At 45.0% G+C, this 23,757-nt stretch overlaps 2 protein-coding genes across 2 annotated transcripts; both read left to right on the top strand.

Moving 5' to 3' along the window:
* The first annotated feature begins 1,005 nt into the window (after positions 1–1,005).
* On the top strand, positions 1,006–1,632 carry LOC124647612 (pectinesterase inhibitor 7-like). Its single transcript, XM_047187525.1, has one exon. The coding sequence runs from the start codon at positions 1,006–1,008 to the stop codon at positions 1,630–1,632; it is 627 nt and encodes a 208-aa protein (XP_047043481.1).
* A 598-nt stretch (positions 1,633–2,230) lies between these two features.
* On the top strand, positions 2,231–5,671 carry LOC124647613. The gene is made up of 7 exons (XM_047187526.1): positions 2,231–2,326; positions 2,419–3,237; positions 3,324–4,876; positions 4,973–5,071; positions 5,145–5,216; positions 5,298–5,366; positions 5,447–5,671. Exons 2-7 carry the CDS (start codon positions 2,659–2,661, stop codon positions 5,619–5,621), a joined length of 2,547 nt encoding a protein of 848 aa, XP_047043482.1. The 5' UTR covers positions 2,231–2,326; positions 2,419–2,658; the 3' UTR covers positions 5,622–5,671.
* The last annotated feature ends 18,086 nt before the right edge of the window (positions 5,672–23,757 follow it).

The following is a 23,757-nucleotide window of genomic DNA, read 5'->3' on the forward strand; positions in this document are numbered from 1 at the left end:
CTCGCCGGCAGCTGGAGTTGGGTGCTTCGAGCGATGGGCTGCAGGGTTATGAGCGTTGTGCGGCGCTGCTTTTAGGGGCAGGTGGTGGTGCTGCAAGGAGCTGCAAAAACATCCTCGCCGGCGGCGGTCGTAGCGGGACGAAGCTCGTCGACAGCCGGAATCGGGTGCTTCAAGCGATGAGAACGGGAGCTACAAGAGTTGTGCGGCGCTGCTGCTAGGGGCAGGTGGTGATGCTGCAAGGAAGGGCAACGGCGCTGCTGCAAGGGTCTTCGTCACCGGCGGCGGTCGTAGCTCGTCGGAGCTCCGGGCGGCACCGAGTGCGTCCATGGCCGTTCCTCACGGTGGTGTTGCTGCAAGAGGATCATGCGCATGGCAGTGCTGCGAGGCTCAGGTGGTGATGGCGTGACCGGTGTGCGGCGAAGATTCATATGGTGTTTTGTCGTTGCTGCTTTTTGTGGGCTATGGTGGTGCTACCGGCCATGTCCGGCGGTGCTACCAGCCATATTGGTGGAGCTGCAGAGTCATGTTGCTACAAACGGTTGACGTCGTTGCTGCGACGAAGCAAAGTCGAAGGACATGTCTTTCCTTGTCTATTTCTAGGCGAATCGTTTTTTACTTCAATGAAGCAAAAGCGGAAGGTTTTTTGCTGCAACGAAGCAAAGTCTAAACGAGTCTCCAGCAACTCTCCTTCTATTTTTAATCGAACCGTTTTTTTGCTTCAATGAAGCAAAAGCGGGATCTTTTTTGCTGCGACGAAGCAACATCAAGATTTTTGGCTGAAAGTGGACACGTAGCGCTCAGGGAAGCAGGAGGCTGGAACGATTCTAGCCTCCGGAGGATCCTCAGCAGTATCCTTTGCACATGGCCACGCGTGCCATGGATCGCGCGCCGGCTATATATACCCCAGACGTTCCACGAAAAAACCCGTCCACCACACAACGGCTAAAACAACACCTACGTAGGCCATCTAGCTCATAGCTATACGCACGTACGTTTGGCAGCCATATGGCACGTAGCCTCGACTGCACGTTGCCGCTTCTCTCTGTCGTGCTCCTTTCGTGTTGCTGCGGCCTGTCCGGCGCGGCGCGGCCGGCGCCGTCGGACGCCGCCGCCGGCAACACGAGCTTCGTGAGGGCGTGGTGCGCGGGGACGGAGTACCCAGCGCTGTGCGACGAGACGCTCTTTCCGTACGCGGCCGCGGTGGGGACAAGCCCGGCGCGGCTGGCGTGGGCCGCGCTGAACGCGACCCTCGCCGGCGCGCGGGGCGCAACCAAGGCCATGAAGGCGATGGCCGCGGGAGGCCACCTGGCGCCCGTGGCGGCGGAGGCGGCGGGGGACTGCGTGAGCATGCTCGGTGACGCTGTGGACATGCTGCGGCAGTCGGTCGAGGCCATGGCGGAGCAGGCGGATGAGGAGGAGGGCCAGGCGACGCAGCAGGCGAAGTTCCGCGTCGACAGCGTCCGGACGTGGGCCAGCGCTGCACTCACCGACGACACCATGTGCATGGAAGGTTTCAAGGGCGAGGCGGCCGGCGTGAAGGAGGCCGTGCGTGGCCACGTCGTCGGCCCCGCACACCTTACTGCCAACGCGCTCGGCATCGTCAACGCCATGGCCGCCCAGACGCCGCCGTGACATATTCCATATACACGGGAGTGTAATGCATGTACGCCATGCCCTGTGTGCACGTCAGATATATATACAGTACTGCTGTACGTGTTAGTATTTCGATCCAAGTGTTCCTGTTAAGCGCAAAATATAGAGAGAATTCCTTATTTGGCCCTAGCTGAAGTTTGTCTTCCTTTCTTGGCCCTGGTAAAAAAATTCTTCCCTTTTTGACAAACAAAGTTTGGTTAGTTCCTTATGTGGCCCTCCCGTTACTTCTGTTAGCTGCTCCCGTTAAATATTTTGCTGCTGGACTTTTATACCCCTGAGTGATTTATGAGAAAAGAGAAAAAAAAAGTGGACCAAAACAGACTCTCCCGACCCCAGTCCCGAACGCGACCTCGCAGGTCAGAGCGACCCCGGCGCCCCCGTCCCCAAGCCCGGCGCCCCCGTTCCCATCCCCGGCGCCCCCTCCCAAGCCCACCGCGGCCGGCCGGCGGGAACTTCTCCATCCCCGACCTCGCCCCCGGCCTACCCGACCTCGACCCCCCCGACCCCGGCGGCGGCTAACCCTAGAAGCGGCTGCAGCGGCTCATCTCGCGGCGAAGCAACGGCGGCGCGGCGGCAGGGGCTTAGCCATGGGAGAAGTAGGCGGCGCCTGTGGGGCTCTGCAGGCGGAGGCCGAGGGAGCGGCGGATGGAGAGCCGGGCATGGCTGCCGAAGGGTATGTCTCATGATCTTGTTTCTCCAATGCAAAAACTGTTGCTTGTTTGTTAGTAGTAGTGCTTATGGGTGCATCTCTTATTTCATTCACAGGATGGATCCCAATTCTACTTTTGTTTGATAATAAGATTGCTTGGCAACCCCAAAAAAGCTAGAAAAGATATCAGTTGTTTCTGTTTTCAGAAGATTATTGACTCAGATTTAACAAACTATAATGATTTGGTGGCATCAATCGTAGAGGAGTATGCACCTGGATATTTGGAAGTTCCACATCTTCAATACTATGATGAGGTTCTGAACACATTTCCAGAAATAAAATCTGATCAAGAATTGATGACAATGTTTGAGAAACACTCCGAGACAAAGTCTGTTCAAATGTTCATTCAATATTGTGATCCCTCTGAACCATATATGCCAATCACTAAGTATGTCCAACAGAACAGCAAGACATCACAAGATGAGGATAGTTACCTTCGGAACCCAATACCCGAGAATGAGCATGTTGGTATTGATGAAGAAGAGAACATGTATTCAGATAAAGAACCTATTCCTTTAAATGTGGTTCTATTTGCTGATAAAGAGAAGGACAGAAACTATTTTCCTGAGGATGTGAGTGTGGATGAGAGTGAGGATGAGAGCGAAGTAGAGGAGGATGAGGAGGTACATGAGCCAAACCATGCACCAAATGTTGAGTACGATAGAGAAGACCCTCCAATGACCGTAGGATCAACATATCCTAATATGAATGAGTTTAAGTTGGCCATTCGTCAACATGCAGTCAAGCGTGATTTCGAGTTTAACACAGAGAAGAGTGCACCACATAGGTTCACAGCCCATTGTAAAAGAAAAGATGAAGATGATTGTCCATGGAGGATACATGCATCCACAACAGATGATTTGTGTACTGTAGTGGTAAGTTTCGAACTTATCTTTTTGTTACGTATCTAATTACTTACATTCTGATCTTATAGCTAATTACTTATATTCTGATTTTGCAGGTGAAAACAAATCCTTTTGATCATGATTGTTCCAGTACAAAAGGAAAAAAGAAGGTGAAAAATGCAACTAAGCACTGGATATGTGAGAAGGTGAAGGACTGGCTCATTGAAGATGCAAATCTTGGTGCAGATGAATTGCGAAAGAAGCTTAAAGAACACTACAAGATCAAAATTCACTACAAAAGAGTCTATATGGGTAAGCTGCTAGCTTTGAAACAACTATATGGTGACTGGGATAGCAGCTTAAATAATTTGTATAGATTTAAATCACAAGTTGAAAGTTGTTGCCCCGGTAGCATAGTGCAGATCGATCATCATACTATAAATGGTAACATCAGGTTTAGAAGAATATTTGTTGCTTTTAAACCTTGCATAGAGGGGTTCCGTGTTGGCTGTAGACCATACTTGGCCGTGGACAGCACCTTCTTGACAGGCAGGTTTAAGGGGCAGCTAGCTAGTGCTACTGCTGTTGATGGCCATAATTGGATGTATCCGGTCTGTTTTGGAGTTTTTGACTCCGAAACTAATGAGAACTGGATCTGGTTCATGCAGCTGCTTAGACAGGCCATAGGATCACCTCTAGGTTTAGCCATATGCACTGATGCTGGGCAGGCAGTGATGACTGGGGTGAAGGAAGTGTTCCCGGAGGCAGAACATCGAGAATGTATGTTTCACTTGGTGAGCAACTTCAAGAAGAAGTTTCATGGGAAGGTGTTTGATGACCACCTTTGGGCTGCTGCATACTCATGGAACCCGTATGTATTCGACAAACATTGGGTTGCAATGGAGGAAGTAAAGCCAGCCGCAACTGCATATATAAGGAAGTGGCACAATAGGTTGTGGTCCAGGAGTCAATTTTCTACCTTGTGCAAGGTGGACTATGTAACCAACAACTTGGCGGAGTGCTTTAATAATTGGATTAAGCACTACAAATCATTGAACTTAGATGATTTCATGGACAAGGCAAGACAGCTTATTATGATAATGTGGAACCGAAGAAGAAAAGTAGCAAAGAAGTTAGATGCTTTGGTTCTGCCTCACCTCATGAAAAGGCTAAATGCAATGACCAGAGAATTTAACTTGGAGGTGGTAGAAAGCTCAGAAATATTGGCTGAAGTGACTGCATTGGGAGGTAGTGGTTTTAGGTTTGTTGTCAACTTGCAAGAGAGGACATGTTCTTGCAGACAATGGCAAGTTTCTGGCCTTCCTTGCAAACATGCTCTTGCCTTCATTACATCACTAAGTGATGCACACATAAAGAACTATGTCGACTCGTATTACTCCGTTGACACATTTAGAGCAGCTTATGCCCAACTAATCCCTGCTATGCCCGACAAGAGTCAGTGGCCTAAATCTGTCCATGGATTCTTCATGCATCCACCATTACTAAAGGCTACAGCTGGTAGGCCTAAATTTGAGAGGTACAAAGGTTGCAGCGACAAGAAAAGTAAAAGAGGCAAACATTTGTGCCCTATTTGCAAGGATTATGGGCATCATTGGCACAACTGTAAGAAGGGCAACCCGGATGACATTGCTGCAATGATGGCTGTTAGGTAAAAATGATTGATATTTATTTCATGTTGTTGCATTATTATATATTTGTAAACAACGCTATATTTTGTAAACTAATTTTCTTGTTGCTGATTTAGAGAACCACCAAAGAGGAAGAAAACGACCATCAAAACAGCTGAATCATCCATTGTGCCGTGCGACGATGGAGCACCAACAAGGATGTGTTTCCCACCAAGGTTAGCATTTCTACACGTGCACTAACTATTACATGAATTCTGAGTTTGAATTCTAAGTAGCTTATTCTCACAGTAGCCTTAGCTTGGAAACTACAACAAAGAAAAAGGGAAAAGAAGCAAAATCTAGTGCTTCTGCATCAAAAAGGTAATTGCAACTACTTCTGAAAATTTAAATTAGTTTACAGTAAAACATGTTGCTATACTACATGCTTTCTTCTCTGCATAGGAAAAGCTTGGAGGGCACAAGTAGCAACAAGGGGAAAAAGGCTAAATATGAATCTGGAGGATCGAAGAGGTATTGTTTCTATTTCAATTTACACTTTCCAGCCCTATAATTGCTCTCAAATGACCAATGTTGCACATGCATAACTACAGATCAGAAACATGCTCAAATCAACTTGTGCCGCTTTCCATCGAGCAAAATAAGAAAGAGCATGTTACAAAAATTCTGGTGCCATTTGACAGCCCAGCAATGGGTACAAGAAGCAAAAGAATTAACAGTGCTAGCCCTGCAATGAGCACAAGAAGCAAAAGAAGGCTAAGCTTGTGATTCTGAAATGTGGAGCCGTTTGTATGGAACTTGTAATGTGTCCACTTGTACTGTGCCATCTTTTGTGAACTTGGCATTATTTATGTGACCATGTGATAGGAACTTGTAATGTGTGCACTTGTACTGTGCCATCTTTTGTGAACTTGGCATTATTTATGTGACCATGTGACATCTTTTGTGAACTTGGCATCATGTATGTGACCATGCGTGTGATGCATGTGTCCCCTGGTGGTGATATCTATGGATTTCTATAGTTTTAGAACTGGTACATGTTGTGTTTGACATTATATATATATATGAACTGTTTATGGGATCTAGTTATAGGGGAAGTTCTGTCAAAATTTTGAATTTCTTAAAATCTGATCAAATGTTGCAGCAGGGGCAAAAGTGTCATCTTAGACATGTACTTAACACTGTTAGTGCGTGAGTTGCACTAGAGGGCCAAATAAGGAACCAACCAAACTTTACTTGTCATAAAAAGAAGAATTTTTTTGCCAGGGTCAAGAAAGGAAGGCAAACTTCAGCCCAGGCCAAATAAGGAATTCTCTCCAAAAGATACTGTGCGCATGTGTCAGCGTCGTTTTGTACATGCTGGTGTCTATGATTTGTACGTTCCTGCATGTGAGCTGCCTGTGATGCAACCGGCCAAAACTCACCACGTCCATGTGGGCTGCCTGTCAAACCATATTCGTCGAAACATACTTTTCCTCCACTCTATAATAAATAAACTAATAGCCACCTAGTTTAGGAACAAGTCAGAAAGAAAACATGACCAAACTGAAAAGACAAACTGATACAACTTCAAAGCAAGGTGGAGCTCAACGGCTGGGCGGCGAAGAAAGATGACTCGCCGGTACCAACAAGTTCTGAAACATGCCCAGACGGTCTTTATTTATCCCGTTAAAAGATTACCATTATCACACTGAGATTGAAACAAGTATTACCCCATTTTTTATTTCTTTAGGAATTCCTCATGCTTAACGGTGCAACTGGGATGGGCCTGCCGTTAAAAGATTACCATTATGGTTCACCTTCCTGCTCCCTATATTTTTCCGGATTCAACTAATAAGAAACGTCCTCTTGCAAGTAACGGTGCAACTGGGATGGGCCTGCCGCCAGGTCCCGCCTCCCATCCCGCCAGCATGGCCTGTTTATCCCATTTCTCCGATCCCGTGATCGAAGTGCCGGTGGGATTGGGAGGTGGTGTACACCGACCCGATCGGTGGATACCGGTTGCCGCACAGCCTTTGGTAGGTACTGGGCCGGCCCAATGATTTTTTTGCCTATTTCGAATTTTCGTTTTTTCCTGCTGTTTCTTTTCTGTTTTTTTGTGTTTTTAAGTTTTGAATATTTTTAAATTCTGAACTTTTTTCAAACCTGATTTTTTCAAAATTTGAACATTTTTCAGATTGGAACAATTTTCAAATTGGAACAAATTTTAAATTTGAATAAATTTTGAACATTTTTTAGAATGAATTTTTTTTCAAAAATTTGATTTTTTCCAAAATTTGAACATTTTTCGAAAATGAACATATTTTAAATGTGAACATTTTTCGGTTATGAACGTTTTTTGGATATGAACAATTTTTAGCTTTGAACAATTTTCGTTTTGAACACTTTTCAAAATTTGATTTTTTCGAATTTGAGCTATTTTCAAATTTGAACTTTTTCGGTTTTGAACAAAAATAAAATAAACTGAAAAGAAAAATAAAAGGAAACAAAAAAGAAAATAGAAAAAAATAAAAAATAAAAAAACAGAAACAGAAACAGAATAGAAAACTAAAAAATAAAGAAAAAAAGTGAAACTGGGCCAGGCCCAATACCCGACCAGGGTGTGCGGTGCCAGGTAGGCACCGACCTGGTCGGTGTATAGGATTTCCGAGTGGGATTAGCACTGATCTCCCAATAATCCCGTACGTGTATAGTTGGCGTACAGGTAGAGGCCCAGAAATAGCTCCCTCGTGCGTCAGGTTGCAATTGGGGCGGGTTGTCCCGCCACGCCGCTGGGCTGTCCCGCAAAACGCGCTCGCGCGGTGCCGCTTGGCCGACCGCGTCGTGCGTAGCGGGATGAAGCGAGCACACCGCATGGCCCGCTAAGAGCCCGCAGAGTCCGCATGGCCCGTGAAGTGATTCCACCCTAGTGAAACTCATTCGGCTCCTGCCGGATTCTAAGAATACCCAGCCGAGAAGTATCGAGGGATGGGTCCCGCCGGAAAGCCCTGTCTCGATTTCTAAAATCCAGCTAATCCCGATTAGTCCCGACATGACGTGTAGGCGGGAGGCGGGATGTCCCATGTCGGCGCCGCTTCGCAACATTACTTGCGAGAGAAACTCGTCCATCATTATACACTATATAAAGTTCAAACTCAAGATTGATTTGGGCACTATTCATATGCTATTTATCCTCTCATTCATTCAATAGTTTGTGACGCATCGTCACATTTTTCTGCTTGTACATTGATTTACTTCATCAATCGTCTTTACATTTTCCTTCCGTGACCGGAGGGTTACTGGTTACCGGTTCGAACGCATTGCTCGGTTGATGGCCGCCGTTGTTGCTCCAGAAGCCAGTTACCTTTTTTTCCCTCAACAAGCTGGCTTCAAAGCGGTAGTCAAAGCGGCGACCGACCCACGCTCGAACAATCCAGAGTGGACAATTTGGGTATACACGTCCCCAACACATACTCTCCTTCTCCGCCTCCTTCCCATGATCTCCTCCGTGAAATTCCTCCCTACCTGACTACCTCCCCGGTGGCTGGCCGTGTTAGATCCGTTGGATCGACTAGGCTAGATGCAATCGGTAGATACTATTGCTTTTTGTATACTGCTAGTTCAGAGAGAGATCGAGAGAGAGAGGGGCATACCTTCTCCCTTCGAGGAGGAGCCTTCGGACGTCGACATGGTGGCGGCGGCGGATGGGCGACGGAGAGGTGGTGGTGGCGGTGCTTCCTGTCACTACTGCGAACCCTAGATCGGTAGAGATGTCGGTGGGGTGTACGACACGCGATGAACCTCGTATCGTGTGCCGCCGGCCCCCACCTCTTTATATAGCGCAGTGCGACAGGGCCCGTCAACCATGGTGGGTTGAGATCCCCCGATCAGGGCACAGGTCAAGGGGCTCGATGGGCCGTTGGGCCCACTCGGGAAAGAGATCATCCTAACATTCTCCCCCTTGATCTCAACTTTACTTTTAACTTTATACTTTCATTTTATTCGTTTCATTTTGGATTAGTCCATAGGGCATGTTTCATCGTCACAGCTCTATTATATTGCCGATAGAATCAAACAACCACAATACACTTCTCTGTTTTGAAACAAATTCTTTTACTTTTAGGCCTCTTATGATCCAGGATAGGTAAAACTTTCCCTTAAACCCATGTCGGCTACGTGTTCCTTGAACACGCTGGGTGGTAAGCCTTTCGTTAGCGGATCCGCAAGCATATCTTTTGTCCTTATATGCTCGAGACTTATAGTTTGATCCTGGACCTTGTGTTTCACAACATAATACTTAATCTCAATTGGTTTCCTAGCATTACTCGACTTGTTGTTGTGAGCATAAAATACTGCAGGCTCATTATCGTAGTACATATTTAGTGGGTTGTCAATACAATCTACCATTTTCAAGTCGGGTATAAATTTCTTTAACCATAATGCATGTCCCGTGGCTTCATAACATGCTATAAATTCTGCATACATCTTGGATGATGCAACTATTATCTGTTTGGAGCTTCTCCACGAAATAGCTCCCCCTGCGAGAGTGAATACATATCCATATGTGGATTTTTCTATCATATTTATCTCTCGTAAAATCTGCATCTGAATACCCTCTTATTTCTGCTCCTGACGGACAGGTTCCGAATAACAAATGGTTTATTCGGCTCCTGACGGCAGGTTCCAAATTTTCACTCATCGTTGTCATGGGTGGAGTGATAATAGGCGTTTGCACCACAATCGCAGGGATAATCAGTGCTGGTGTACATGATAGCGCAAAAAATGGCTCCTGAGTCATCGAATTAGGTGCACGCACCCTCTCTTCTCCTCAAGATCAATTTTCCGAGCTACCATGCTCCCCCTCATCATTTCGTCCTCTAAGAAGACAACATGTCTCGTTTCCACAAACTTTGTGACAGTAGAAACGATAACCTTTTGACTTTTTAGGATAACCAATAAAATGGCAGCTGACTGTTTTGGTATCTAACTTTGCCATATTTGGATTAAATACTTTAGCCTCAGCAGGGTTCCCCCACACTTTCAGGTGGTTGAAAGAAGGCACTCTCCCTTTCCATAGCTCATACGGTGTTTTGGGCACCGATTTTCTTGGTACTCTGTTTAGAATGTGAATAGCGGTTTTTAACGCCTCAATCCACACTAGTAGGAAAAGCCTCATCAGTGGCGCACCAAAAATGGCTTCTGTGGCGCATGGGAGGTGCGCCACAGAAACGTCGCCACAAAAATAAGGTTTACGTGGCGCACCTGCCCATGCGCCACGGAATTAAGGTTTACGTGGCGCACGTGTTCTTAGGTGCGCCACGTAAAAGCGTGCGCCACGGAATTGGTTTTCAGTGTGCCACAGAATTTGCTTGTATTATACACGATTTTGTGCTGCTCTGCTATACACATGCGGTTTATAGACAGACAATATACGGATATACAGAGTTATATACGAGCAACATTCAGATATAATATAAATATCATGTACATTGCACAGATATAACATAGACATCATCATCATAGTACTTAGAGCCCGATCGAGATACATATATAGTGGCAAGTGTCAAATGTTTTGCATACAACTCTTAATTCATACAAAATTCACAATTTCGAGATACGACCGGTTCTTCCTTTGCTCCCTCATCTCTACCCACCAGTCTCGCTTGCATCGGGGTCCTTCATCCAGTTCCTACTATGATGAAAATGGAAGAAAGTGAGACCAACAAGTCCGATGCACAAGAGAAATGGAATAAATGCCTCATACATTGTTGGTCAACACAAATATTAACATTCAGGGACGGTGTAAGTGAGACCAAGTTCGATGCACAAGAGATTGATATTTGTGCTATCTTACCAGGCTCACTTACGCCGCCCCCGAGTGTACGGTGACCAAACATTTTAATCATCGGCATTTTGAAAATCTCAAAGCAAATGGAATGACAAAATGGAATAAGTGCCTCATACATTGTTGGTCAACACAAATACTATGGTCGAAACCATAGTTGCAGGTATACACCGCAGTATACTTTGCAGAAGGGCCCCCTTTCCCCGGCCGCCGTTCGCGTGAACGGGTGCTTGACGACACAACGACGCCGATCTGCCTCTCGGCGCGGAACCACGACAGTCCCTCGCCGTCCAGTGAACGAGTCCTTGATGCAAAGACCGTGCCGGCCTGCCCGGCATTATGCCGGGCCGTGTTGCCGCGCTTCGGGCCGTGTGTCCGCGCCCGCATCGTTCGCCTTCTTTCCGGTGAACCAATAGATCGATCGTTGGAATAAGGAAACCGATGACGGCCGGTCGCAAGATTAAATTGCGATCGGCCGTCATCGGCTTCCTTATTCCAACGATTAGTCTATTCGTTCACCGGGCAAAAGGCGAAGAGTGCAGGCGCGTGAGACACGGCCTCGAAGCGCGGCAACGAGGGTCGGCATGATGCTAGGGAGGCTAGCACCGTCTTTGCATTAAGGACTTGTTCACGTACTTGGACGGCGAGAGAAGAAAAGTGGTGATGCGCCGGAGAGGCAGGTCGGCGTTGTTGTCTCGTCAAAGACTCGTTCACGGAACGGCGGCCGGGAAAGGGGGCCCGTCTACAAAGTATATTGCGGCGTATAGGTGACCAAACATTCTAATCATCGGCACTAAAATGGAAGAAAGAGCCAAGTGGTATCTCAACTAGATATCATATGCCTCATACTTTGTTGGTCGAAAGAAATATTAACATTCGGGATGGGGTCAGTGAGGCCAGGTAGGATGCACAAGAGATTGATATTTGTGCCATCGCACCAGGCTCACTGGCCCCACCCCAGAGTGTACAAGTGACCAAACAATTTAATCATCGGCACTAAATGGAAGAAAGGCCAATGCAATTAAGAAGTAGCTAGTATGAACTAAATGGAATGCCTCATACTTTGTTGGGCGAAACAAATATTAACATCCAGGGATGGAGTAAGCGAGGCCAGGTAGGATGCACAAAATATTGATACTTGTGCCATCATACCAGGCTCACTTGCTCCACCCCCGAGTGTACGAGTGATCGACCAACCATCTAATCATCGGCAAGTACAAAAACACCAACAAACCAGCAACCATGGTGACATAAGTCAAGATGCTCAAACACACATAGAATGCATGGAGAAGATGCTCCAAAGGGATTATTCATCACTTGGTATATAGACCAAGTGATGCTGGCAAAAGAGAGGCCAATCAAGAACCGAGTAAATCCGAGTAAGTGATAGATATGCCTAAACAAGCAACAACACATAGCATATCCCAGCTAACCGAGATGAGACAAGTCTTGGTAGCCAACTGAATCACCTAGCACCACCTAGCCTTTTAAAACCATCGGAAACAGTCCTTTTTCTTCAAAGGATACCACGGTGGCATTCATTTACATGATCCCCTATCGTGGATATCTCTATTTTCATCAAAGCCAACAAGAAATAGAACTTTATCATTACTCGAGTTGAGTTCAAAACAAAGCTCAGGGTACCATAAGGGATTATTCATCACTTGGTAGTAACCAAGTGATGTCGGCAAGAGAGAGGCCAAGCCTGAGCTAGTCAATCCAAGTATAGATGGATATGCATAAGTAAGCAAGAACACATAGCCTATCCAAGTTAACCGAGATAAAACCAACCTTGACGACCAACTTAATAACCTAGCATCACCTAGTCTTTTAAACCATCGAAACTTCCCATTTTCTTCAAAGGATACCACAGTGGCATTCAGTTACATGATTCCCTAATGTGAATATCTCTATTTTAGTATCTGTTCTTATCCAAGTTTTTGCCTCAGCCTTTGCATCATTGGCTAAGCCAAGACATCAAGCATCTGGCCAGGGAGCTTCTTTCTTTTTAGGGAACTATATGCACAAGGATACCATCAAGTAGCATACCATAAGCTCACAACAATCCATCAAGTAAATGTTCACAAGGATACCACAGTAGCATAGTAACATACCATAAGCTCACAAGAATCCATCATTTTCTTCACAAGGATACCACAGTAGCATACCATAGTAGCATTTAATGCATTTAAATGAACCAGTAGCATCAAAACCAACCAAATGTCCAACTAGCAAGCAATACCTAGTGAGCAAGTCTTCATTACCTTGTACAGGTTCAGACATGGATTTATTTCCAACAAAGGATGGAAATCAAATTAACATCATTGAATTAAATTGAATCATTACCATCACATGGTTCATCAATAACAATTAGGGGCAATGCATCCAGAGCAACGACAGCAATGCATCCAGAGCAACAGCAGCAATGCATCCAGAACCACTACTGAGGTACATCAACCATGAGCAATAAGCCAGTAAGTAAATCACTAGCACATGATGATCATTTGACCATTTAGAGCATGGACACACAAGCAATAGCAACGAGTATAGTTCACCGGGAATGGTGAGAAGCTGCAAGAGCATGCATCTAGTCTGCAGCAACAATGACAACAAGCTAGGATAGATAGATCAACGACAACGAGCAGCGAGTACATCAACGAGCAACGACGACACAACTAGAGCATGCATCTAGGCTGCAGCAACAATGACATCAAGCTAGGATAGATAGATAGATTGCATCCGAGTAGCACATCAACGAGCAACGACAGCCTAGCACAGCAACAACAACAACGAAGCACAACCAGAGCGAGCACACAAGCATTTCGTCGAGCACTTTGTGCTCGCGCGGAGAGGAAGAGGGAGGGGAGGGGAGGGGAGGGAGAGAGTTCACCGACGACTGCAGGGGTGGAGGAGGAGGTTGACGACGACGGCAGGGGTGGAGGAGGAGGAGGACGCGGCGGCTCCTCCACCTTCACGCGACGGCGGCCCCTCCTCATGGCGGCCCCTCCTCACGGCGGCCCCTCCTCGCCGTAGCGGCAGCTTGTGCTGCAGGTGGCGGGGATGGGAGGACCGTGGCGGCATGCGGCCCTCGCGGAGGAAGGCGGCGGCAACGGCGATGGCGACGACCATGGCGGCGCGCGACGGATCGGAGGAGAGGGGAGAGGGGAGAGGGGAGGGGAGAGGGGAGGGGAGAGGTGAACAGGCGGGGGAGGGCACGGGCGATCGAGATGATATAAGTTACCTTAATTCTGTGGCGCACGGAGCAAGTGCGCCACGGAATCAACTACTTCCGTGGCGCACCGAAGCACGTGCGCCACGGAACGAGTTATTTCGTGGCGCGGCACGCCATGTGCGCCACAGAAATACCTACACTAATAATTGGTGGTGGCAGGATGTGGGCCCCATACAATTTCCGTGGCGCAACGTTCAGCAGTGCGCCACAAAATTAAGCTATTTCTGTGGCGCACATAGCGTGGTGCGCCACAAAATAAGTTTCTGTGGCGCATTCAAAACGGTGCGCCACAGAACTAAGCTTTGCCTATAAGGTTTTCCTACTAGTGCCACAATCCCAATGATAGGGTGGAATAGCTCATCATACTGCGCACCATATCCATAAGGGTACAATTGCGCCTTTCAGCTACCCCATTCTGCTGAGATTCGCCTAGCATATAATGCTGGGCGACTATTCCAGTCTCCTGTAAGAACCTTGCAAAAGGTCCAGGGACTTGACCATATGGAGTATGTCGACCGTAGTACTCCCCTCCACGATCAGATCTGACTATCTTTATTCTTTTATCATGATGATTTTCAACTTCAGCTTTGAATATTTTAAATTTATCCAACGCTTCTATTCTTTCTTTGATCGGATAAATATAACCATATCGGGAGTAATCATCCGTGAATGTTATGAACGAATCATAGCCATTCACACTTTTCACCAGAAATGGTCCACATATATCGGTGTGAATTATTTCTAGTGTTGCGGTGCTTCGATTTGCATCTTTTTTAATTAGCTTTACAAATTTTCCTTTAATGCAATCGATGCATTGTTCTATGCCTGAGAATTCTAATGGAGGAAGAATATCATTTTTAACGAGTCTTTTTATTCTCCCACTCGAAATATGGCCTAAGCGACAGTGCCATAATTTCGATGATTCATCGGTTCTTTTTATTTTATTTTGTTCTTTTTCCGACGCGGATATTTGCTCATTCACTTTACACACAGACAATACTTTTTCTGCAAGGACAATAAATAAAGCTCATCATGAAGTAAAGCAACCCCAACATAAGTATTATTACACCATATGGCACATTTGCCATGTCCAAAATAACACTGATAACTGTCTTTATCTAAACGTGATACACTAATCAAATTTCTATGTAAAGAAGGAACAAATAAGACATCTTTAAGCAGAATAGTCAAGCTATCAGCTAGCTCAAAGAGGACGTCGCCAATAGCTTCAACTTCTGCTTGAATTCCATTCGTGACTTCAACGCATCCTTCGCTTCTTTTCGTAGTCCACGTCGAATAGAATCCCTATAAAGAATTTGCAACATGAACAGTTGCACCTGAGTCAATCCACCAAGTGTATTTCAAAAACTGTGTATACAGGGATTCAATTACAAAGGAAACTAAATTGTTACCTCTCTTTGCTATTAATTCTTTCAGCCAATCAGGGCAGTCTTTCTTGTAGTGCCCAATATTTTGACAGTGAAGACACTGATCTTTGTTCACTGGCATTGGCTTATGCTGGAAATTCTGATGCTGCTGCATTGGAGCTTTTGCATATGGGTTTGAAGGAGAGCCATTGTTTCTTTGTGTGAAGGGCCTTTTCTTATTGTCCTTCACATAATTTAGAGAACCTCCATTCTGTGCTTTCAGTCTGTCCTCCTCTTGCACACACTTGGCAATGGTCTTTTCAATGTCCCATTTCTCATGGTTCATGTTGTAATTGACAACAAAGTTGTCAAACTGTGATGGAAACGAAGCCATGATCAAGTGAACCAGAAGTGCAGACTTCAGCTCCAGGTCAGCATCCATGGGCTTCAGCTTTGCAGCCAGGTTGCTCATACTGAGGATGTGCTATCTGATGCCATGTGCACCTCCACTGTACTTTTCTGTCACCAGCTGCTTCAACAGCTGGGTTGCATATGTCTTTGAAGAACCAGTGAACTGGCTCTTTATCTTTTCTAAGTACTCCCGAACGGAAGCACACTCTGCAATTGAGCCCATGATGACATTCTCAATTGTGTTCTTTATAAATATCATGCACTTTTTATTGGCAGTCTGCCATTTTCTGTTCTCTAAGGTGTAGGACATCTCCACAGGAGCATGGTCTTTCTATATGTTCTATTATGTAAGCTAGGTAAATGTTTATGTTCGATTTATATGTTCGATTTATATGTTCTATTGTGTAAGCTAGGTATATCTTTATGTTCGATATATATGTTCTATTGTATAAGCTAGGAAGATCTTTATGTTCGCTCTATATGTTCTATTGTGTACGCTAGGTAAATCTATGAATTACTACTTTTTCTACGTGTTTCATGTTTTTTATTTTAATCGAGCTATGCTCTTATAACAGGGAGGGTATTTTAATGACACTGCATAAGAATTGGACAACCTCGGCATTGCAAAATCAACTTTGAGTAAGAGAAACAAATCATTTGAACTCGGATTAATTTAATTTTAACTTGTCTAGGTTATGTTGTAACTCCAATGATTTTTTGTCCAGATTTTCCCTCTTGTGCCAAAAAATTGTGATGAGGAGTATTGCGTCCACATTAGGGCTAGTGGTAATGCACGCATATGATGTCACTCTCCCGGCAGATGCAACAAGTAGAAAGTGGCAGCAGAGGCCGGGTGGAGGCGAATCATTGCCAGCAGAACCAACCTCTAATGGAGACAATGGCATAACCAAGAATTATTTCTGCAGCTCTCTCATTTGTGCAACTAGCAATGGAATCTATGTTGAAATACATGTATACATGTAAAGTATAAAATATAAAATCAAATATAAATGATTTTTTGCTATTGTATTTGCATGCAATGTTGAGTTATGGTCTACTCAATACAGCTGGGTATTTCCTGTCGCTTATATAAAACATATGCGATGCTTGATGAAATCATACAGTTGGTTGAATATAATGTATGCCATCTAGGTACAACACATAAGCCTAGTTCAACACTACTTGTTAGTGATATTGTAATGCACTGACGGAAGGGTATAGCAAATCGTTTGTGATGCTCATTCCTATCGCGAATGGAGGCCCCATCGCCCACGGTTAACTAAACCGTTTGCGTTGTAGATAAGCATCTCCTAACTTTGCATCTTGACGGTAAGATTTATCGTGTGCGAGAGGCCATGCCATTTCAGCAGTGTGTGAAGTCATGTTATGTACTAATGTTGGTACCTTGGACTTGTAATTGTAATATACTGTTTACCCTTAAGTTGTTGATGCAAATAGTTGAGATTAGCATATTTAGGATTATTATTTGAAAAGTATCAGCATGATCTAATTACACATTAGGATAACAGTTTTTCTAATTCTCCCCCTCTCATTAGTCTTAGAACCGTTAGATTTGCATCGTGATTTTTTGTTCTGTGAACTGAACATGTGTTGCAAATAAAAAGATTCCAGATACATATGGGTTGCAGTGGAGTTGCAAATTAGATTTTCTCAGTTGCACATGTGTTACACGGGAGTTGCAACTCAGATATGTCTTGTTACACATGGATTGCACATGAATTGCAACTCAGTTTTTTCCATTTACACATGGTTTACACGTGAGTTTCAACTCACTCTTTCCCTATGTAACATGCGAGATGCAATTGAACTTAGGTGACTGTCATCTAAGTGAGAACTAAACTTAGGATAACCTCCTTTCATGGGCATCCTCGGGTAACAACTCACGTCAATGTACCCATTGGCATTTTAAAACCACTTGTTGCATGTAGATTTTATTGGGACCATCGCGTACAACCAAGTGCGTTCTCCTTTCGCAAATATCAGACAATAACGCCAATCAACATCCAATGATCCAACAAGGCATGAAAGCACATCACGATCCATGGGCTGGTTAGTTTCATGTCATATTCAGAATCATCCACATGATGGTTAACTTTGCCTTCACTTGTTCTTGTAGTCACCATCCAAGAGAAGTAGTTACATCAACTTGCTGCTCACGAGTAAACTTACGCCTGCAGTTGCTATTGCAGTAGTAGCAACCAAGCCATAAATGTGGTAGAGATACAGAAGGCTTGTCAAAAAATTAATTAGCCTTTCAGCCACCACAGACTTTCCCTACAGAGGGGAATACACAAAATAGACAAGTGGGGCTAGAAACAATTACTCCCTCCGGTTCATATTAATTGACTCTAATATGGATGTATCTAGACACATTTTAGTTCTAGATACATCCATATTGAAGTCAATTAATATGAATCGGAGGGAGTAACTCGATCATGATTGTCACCGTGATTGTGCAACAACTAGCATTTCACAAGTACAAAAGCTAGAAGGTTTTATGTTCCTTTATACCTATAGAGCACGAAGCTCTCTCCCTGGCTGCAACCAAATAGTTCGCAATAGGGCGGCATCATCTTGGGCCGAGTCAAAACAAAATAACTCAGTTTTCTGAAAGCTTGTCTTCACACCCGATAATTACTCAAATGCTGAAAGAATTAACTTTAGGTTTCTTGCCTTATCAATGCCATGTTGGCATGTTCCATAAATACTGGTCACAATGCCCTTATGGCAGAGGACGTGGTATGCGAGGCCGGGATGCAAACATAAGCTGGAGGTACAATGCCCTTAACAATACAGAGAGAGAGAATGAGTTGCAAGATACAGGGACTAGTCCAGTGAAGAATGATGCGGTTATGCAAGACGCTGACAATACTGGTTCAGGGGCCAAGAGGGGTCTCGATTTTAATAGTACCTCTGTTCCTGATTTGCCTATGCCTGAAGGTAACAATGGTGCTCCTAACACATTGGCGTTGGCTACTAATCCAGTTGCGACTGTTACAGGTGATGGAGTAATTAAAGACAGGAAAAAAAGGTCTAAGAAGGATGGTACCAATTCAAACTCTGTAGGATCGGCGGACTCCAGTAAGGGGTCTGTCCGGTCACAATGAAACTCTTAAGTTGGAACTGCCGGGGAATGCGTAAAACCTCGGCAGTTCGTGCGCTCCTGGCTATCCAGGCGCGGTTACGACCTGATGTGATTTTTCTGTCTGAATCACATTTGTGTAAAGTGAAGGCAGAAGCTCTGAAACGTAGGCTGATGTTTGATGAATGTCTAGTGGCGGAGAGTGATGGGCGGAGTGGTGGCCTAGTTATGTTTTGGAACAAGGATATTATTGTTACTTCTAGGGAGGTTGATCAAAATTTTATCGACATCCGTATCAACGAACACAGCGAGATGGGTTGGCGCCTCACGGGTTTCTATGGCGAGCCTAGCAGTGATAAGAAGCACTTGTCCTGGGATTATATCCGATCCTTGCATGCATCTGTGGATCTTCCTTGGATCATGATGGGGGATTTTAATGAAATTCTTTACTCCAATGAAAAGGAAGGGGGCGTTTCTAGACCTCAGAGGTGTATGCAAGCCTTTCGGGATGCCCTGAACGCATGCAATCTCGAAGACATGGGTTTTGAAGGGGATATTTTCACTTGGAGGAGAGGGAAGATTAGGGAAAGATTGGACCGAGCAGTCTGTGACCCGAGGTGGGCTGCTTTGTTCCCATCGGCGGGTGTTGTTAATGAAGATTTTGACAAATCTGACCACCGACCTATTATCATTGATACTGAACGGCTAGCTGGCATTCAGAGACAGCATGCAATACCACCTCTCCGTTTCGAAGCCAGATGGTTATGTGAAAACTCAGTAGAAACCATTATTCAGACAGCTTGGGATCGGGCCAAGTTACTTCATGCAGAGGCTTCCTTGAGTGACCATACTACTGAGGTACATGAGGCACTTCATTCTTGGGACAGAAATGTGTTGAAGGGTCCAAGAAAAAGACTGCGTGAACTACAATCAGAACTGAACCGTGTTATGTCTGGGCCTTTAACTGATGAGGCCATTTCAAAGCAACGCGATATCCAAATTCAGGTTAAAAATTTGCTTGATCAGGAGGAGCTGTATTGGGTTCAGCGTGGTAGAGTCAACTGGCTACAACATGGTGACCAGAATACTTCTTTCTTCCATCGTTATGCTTCAGGGCGACGCAAACAAAACTTTATTAAGAGTCTGAAGAATGATGCAGGGGATGTGATGGATGACCAAGGCCAGATGATGGGTATAGCTACTGGGTACTTTCAACAGCTCTTCACGGCTGAGGTACAGAACCCGGACCAAGAGGTAATAGATAAAGTACAACCTTGTGTTACACCTGATATGAATGAGAGACTCTTAGCTCCTTATACAAGGGAAGAAGTGAAGAAGGCTCTGTTTAATATTGGAGATCTTAAAGCCCCAGGGCCTGATGGTCTACATGCTATTTTTTACAAGAGATTCTGGCATATTATTGGGGAGGATCTTACTGATGAGGTCCTGTTGGCAGTGAATACTAGGGTGATACCAGATGGATGGAATAACACTACAATTGTGCTGATTCCAAAAAAGGAGAGTCCGGAGCTGATTACACAATTCCGACCTATAAGCTTATGTAATGTGGTATATAAGGTGATTGCAAAACTGATTGCACACAGACTAAAATTCCTTCTTCCTGACATAATCTCTACTACACAGAGCGCCTTTGTCCCTGGGAGACTCATTACAGACAATGTTCTTGTGGCATATGAGAGTTATCACGCTATCAAGAACAAGAAGGCAGGTAAATTTGGGATCTGTGCCGTTAAACTGGATATGCACAAGGCGTATGATAGAGTTGAATGGGAATTTCTGAGGAGGATTTTGATACAACTGGGATTTGATCAAGTCTGGGTAGACCTTATTATGTCTTGCGTTTCTTCGGTAAGGTATCAAATCCGTTTAAATAACGAGCTGTCAAATTATATCTATCCTTCCAGGGGTCTTCGACAGGGAGATCCTCTCTCACCATATTTGTTTTTGCTTTGTGCGGAGGGCATGTCTAGCCTTCTTAAATTTGAACAATCCGCGGGAAACATCATTGGTGTAAGAGTATGCAGGGATGCTCCGTCAATATCTCACCTTCTGTTTGCGGATGACTCTCTAATCCTTATGAGAGCTGATGTTGCAAATGCATTAAGTCTTCGTCAAGCCTTGAATAAGTACTGCGCAGCTTCGGGTCAACTTGTCAGTGATGCGAAATCAAGTATTTTCTTCAGCCCTTGCACTGAGGTGGATATGAGAGTGCAAGTATGCACCATTCTGAATATTTTAACTGAAGCTATCACTGATAAATATTTGGGTTTACCTCCTCTGGTGGGTATTGATAGATCTGACTGTTTTCAACACCTTATCGATAGGGTCTGTAAGATCCTTAGTGGTTGGAAGGAGAAGAATATGTCTTTTGGAGGAAAAGAGGCACTCATTAAAGCTGTCATTCAGGCCATACCAGCATATGCGATGTCTGTGTTCAAGCTACCTAAACAGATCATTAAAGGGATAATCACCGCAATGTCCCAATTCTGGTGGGGAGATGATGATCAACAGAAACATATGCATTGGTTTGCGTGGTGGAAAATGTGTGTGCCGAAGAAACAAGGAGGGATGGGATTTCGAGACTTACATTGTTTTAATCTGTCTATGTTGGCTAAGCAGGTTTGGAGGCTTATTTCTGAACCAGACTCCCTTTGTGCCACTGTTTTGAGAGCTAAATATTATCCATCTGGTGACATTCTGAATTGCAACTTGAAGAAAGGTAGTTCTTACACTTGGCAAAGCATTTGGGCTAGTATAAAGTCTTTTAAGAGGGGTCATATGTGGAGGGTTGGCGATGGATCTCTTATTGATATCTGGAAGGATCCATGGGTGCCAGGCAGCCCAAACCGTATGGTGACTACAAGAAGGAATAACATTGTTCTGACCAAGGTGTCGGATTTGATTAACGTTGAGACAAATTCATGGGATCAAGAGATATTAGAGGACATATTTTGGCCGGTGGATGTGCAGCGGATTCTCAATATTCCGCTAGCCAGAGGGTATATGCAAGATTTTGTCTCATGGCACTTCACCAAGACGGGTGTCTTCTCCGTTCGATCGTGCTATCATTCGGAATGGGAATTCCAGCATGGACAAAAGCTGAGACGAACCTCAGGTTATGGTACTTCATCAAACCTCCCGGTGTGGAAAACGGTCTGGTCACTCAATGTGCCAGCCAAAGTTAAAATACATTTGTGGAGATCCTTGTTGGGGGCGATCCCATGCAATGGGGTGTTGGCTAACAGACACATGATCCCAAGTTCCCAATGCTCGCTTTGTCAGACGGACTGTGAGAGCATTCGCCATGCCTATTTTTGCTGTCCTAGAGTTACTGAGATTTGGAACAAGCTAGGGCTGAGCGAGCTTATATCACATGTGGGTTCCTTTGAATCAAATGGTGGGACGATGCTTGAGACTTTGCTGCGTGACAAGCAGGCATCGGCCCCTTTTCTCCCTGATGTTGATCGTAACGATCTGATAGCTGTGGCTGTTTGGTACATATGGTGGGAAAGAAGGAAGGCCACACATGGCGAAGCTGTCCAATCTCCTGTCCGAACAGCCCAGTCGATTTCTGCTTTGGCTTTGAATTATTCGAGAGCGAAAAAGAAAACATCACGGCTGAGCAGACATAGTTGGATAAAGCCAAGAAACAACTTTGTAAAATTAAATGTGGATGCAGGATTTTGTGCAGATACAGGTTCTGGAGGCACTGGAGCTATAATTCGCGATGATAAAGGTGGGTTTCTAGCTGCAAGTTGCTGTGGGATCCCTTTTATCTCTGATCCATCTACAGCTGAAGCTAGAGCTCTTCGGGATGGGCTGATCCTTGCTGGACAGATTGGTTGCAACAGACTCGAGGTTAATTCCGACTGCATGGATGTTATTGACGTAATGGTTAATGGCGGGAATTCTCTTGGTCCAGCGGCTGCCATCTATGAGGAGTGCTCCTTCTTGTGCCGTAATTTTACTGAAGCTCAGTTTTCTCATTGTCCTAGGGAGGCCAATATGGCTGCACACGAACTTGCTAGACATTCAGGGGGTACTGAGTCGATTGTTTGGCTCGATGACCCTCCTGATTTCATTCTTAGTGTGTTAGCAGAGGATGCCTCTATTATGTAAACTGTGATGCCAGCAAGTTTCTTTCGCACTCTTTTCCTTACCAGGGTACCTAAGGGGGCTGGAAGGTTTTTAATGAGGCGGCTTGCTGGCTATTATTAATGAGAAGGTGTTTCAATTGTCAAAAAAAAAAAATGCCATGTTGGCATGTTCCATAAATAGGATTGTATGATCGGCTTATTAAAAATGGATAATCCACCATCAACCAGATGAGGAATCACACCATTAATTTAACCATCAAAGTTTGCACGCTCAATCATAGCATATCTGCCATAATATTAGAAAGCATTGCGACAACTGATCACCTTGCTTAAGCCTCCTTTTGATCTGAAAGTGTTTACCAACATCATTATTAACTTCCCTATTAATTAACTTTAGTGGCAACACATCTCAAAAAAAAAAAAACTTTAGTGGCAACACTTCTACCCTAAAACACGCTACTCATCCAGAAAAAACATTTCATTGTGAGACATCTATATGTCGACGCGCTACACTCAAACAACTATTCTCCCTCCCCGCGCCACTGGCCGGGGCAAATCTTACGCGCAAGAAACGGACGAAGCTGTCGCTAACTCGGTGCTCCCTGTCACCGGTGCAAGGAGGGTCCGGGGCTCGCCAGTCGCCATGCTGCCAATATTTCCGTTGTGATATATTTCGTCCCCATCGAATCCGACACTAGGTGACCCGTGGCCGGAGGTGTCATCACGCTAAAAGATTCTGTCCCCGCGATCTGCACCTGAAGGGACGCACGACACAGTGTCGACTTCCAACAGCAAATTGTTGCACAGAAATAGAGCTAGAGAAGACGATGGCTTGGGTTACGTGCATGG

Source organism: Lolium rigidum, chromosome 4, assembly GCF_022539505.1.
Source record: "Lolium rigidum isolate FL_2022 chromosome 4, APGP_CSIRO_Lrig_0.1, whole genome shotgun sequence".
In the NCBI taxonomy this organism is placed as follows: domain Eukaryota; kingdom Viridiplantae; phylum Streptophyta; class Magnoliopsida; order Poales; family Poaceae; genus Lolium; species Lolium rigidum.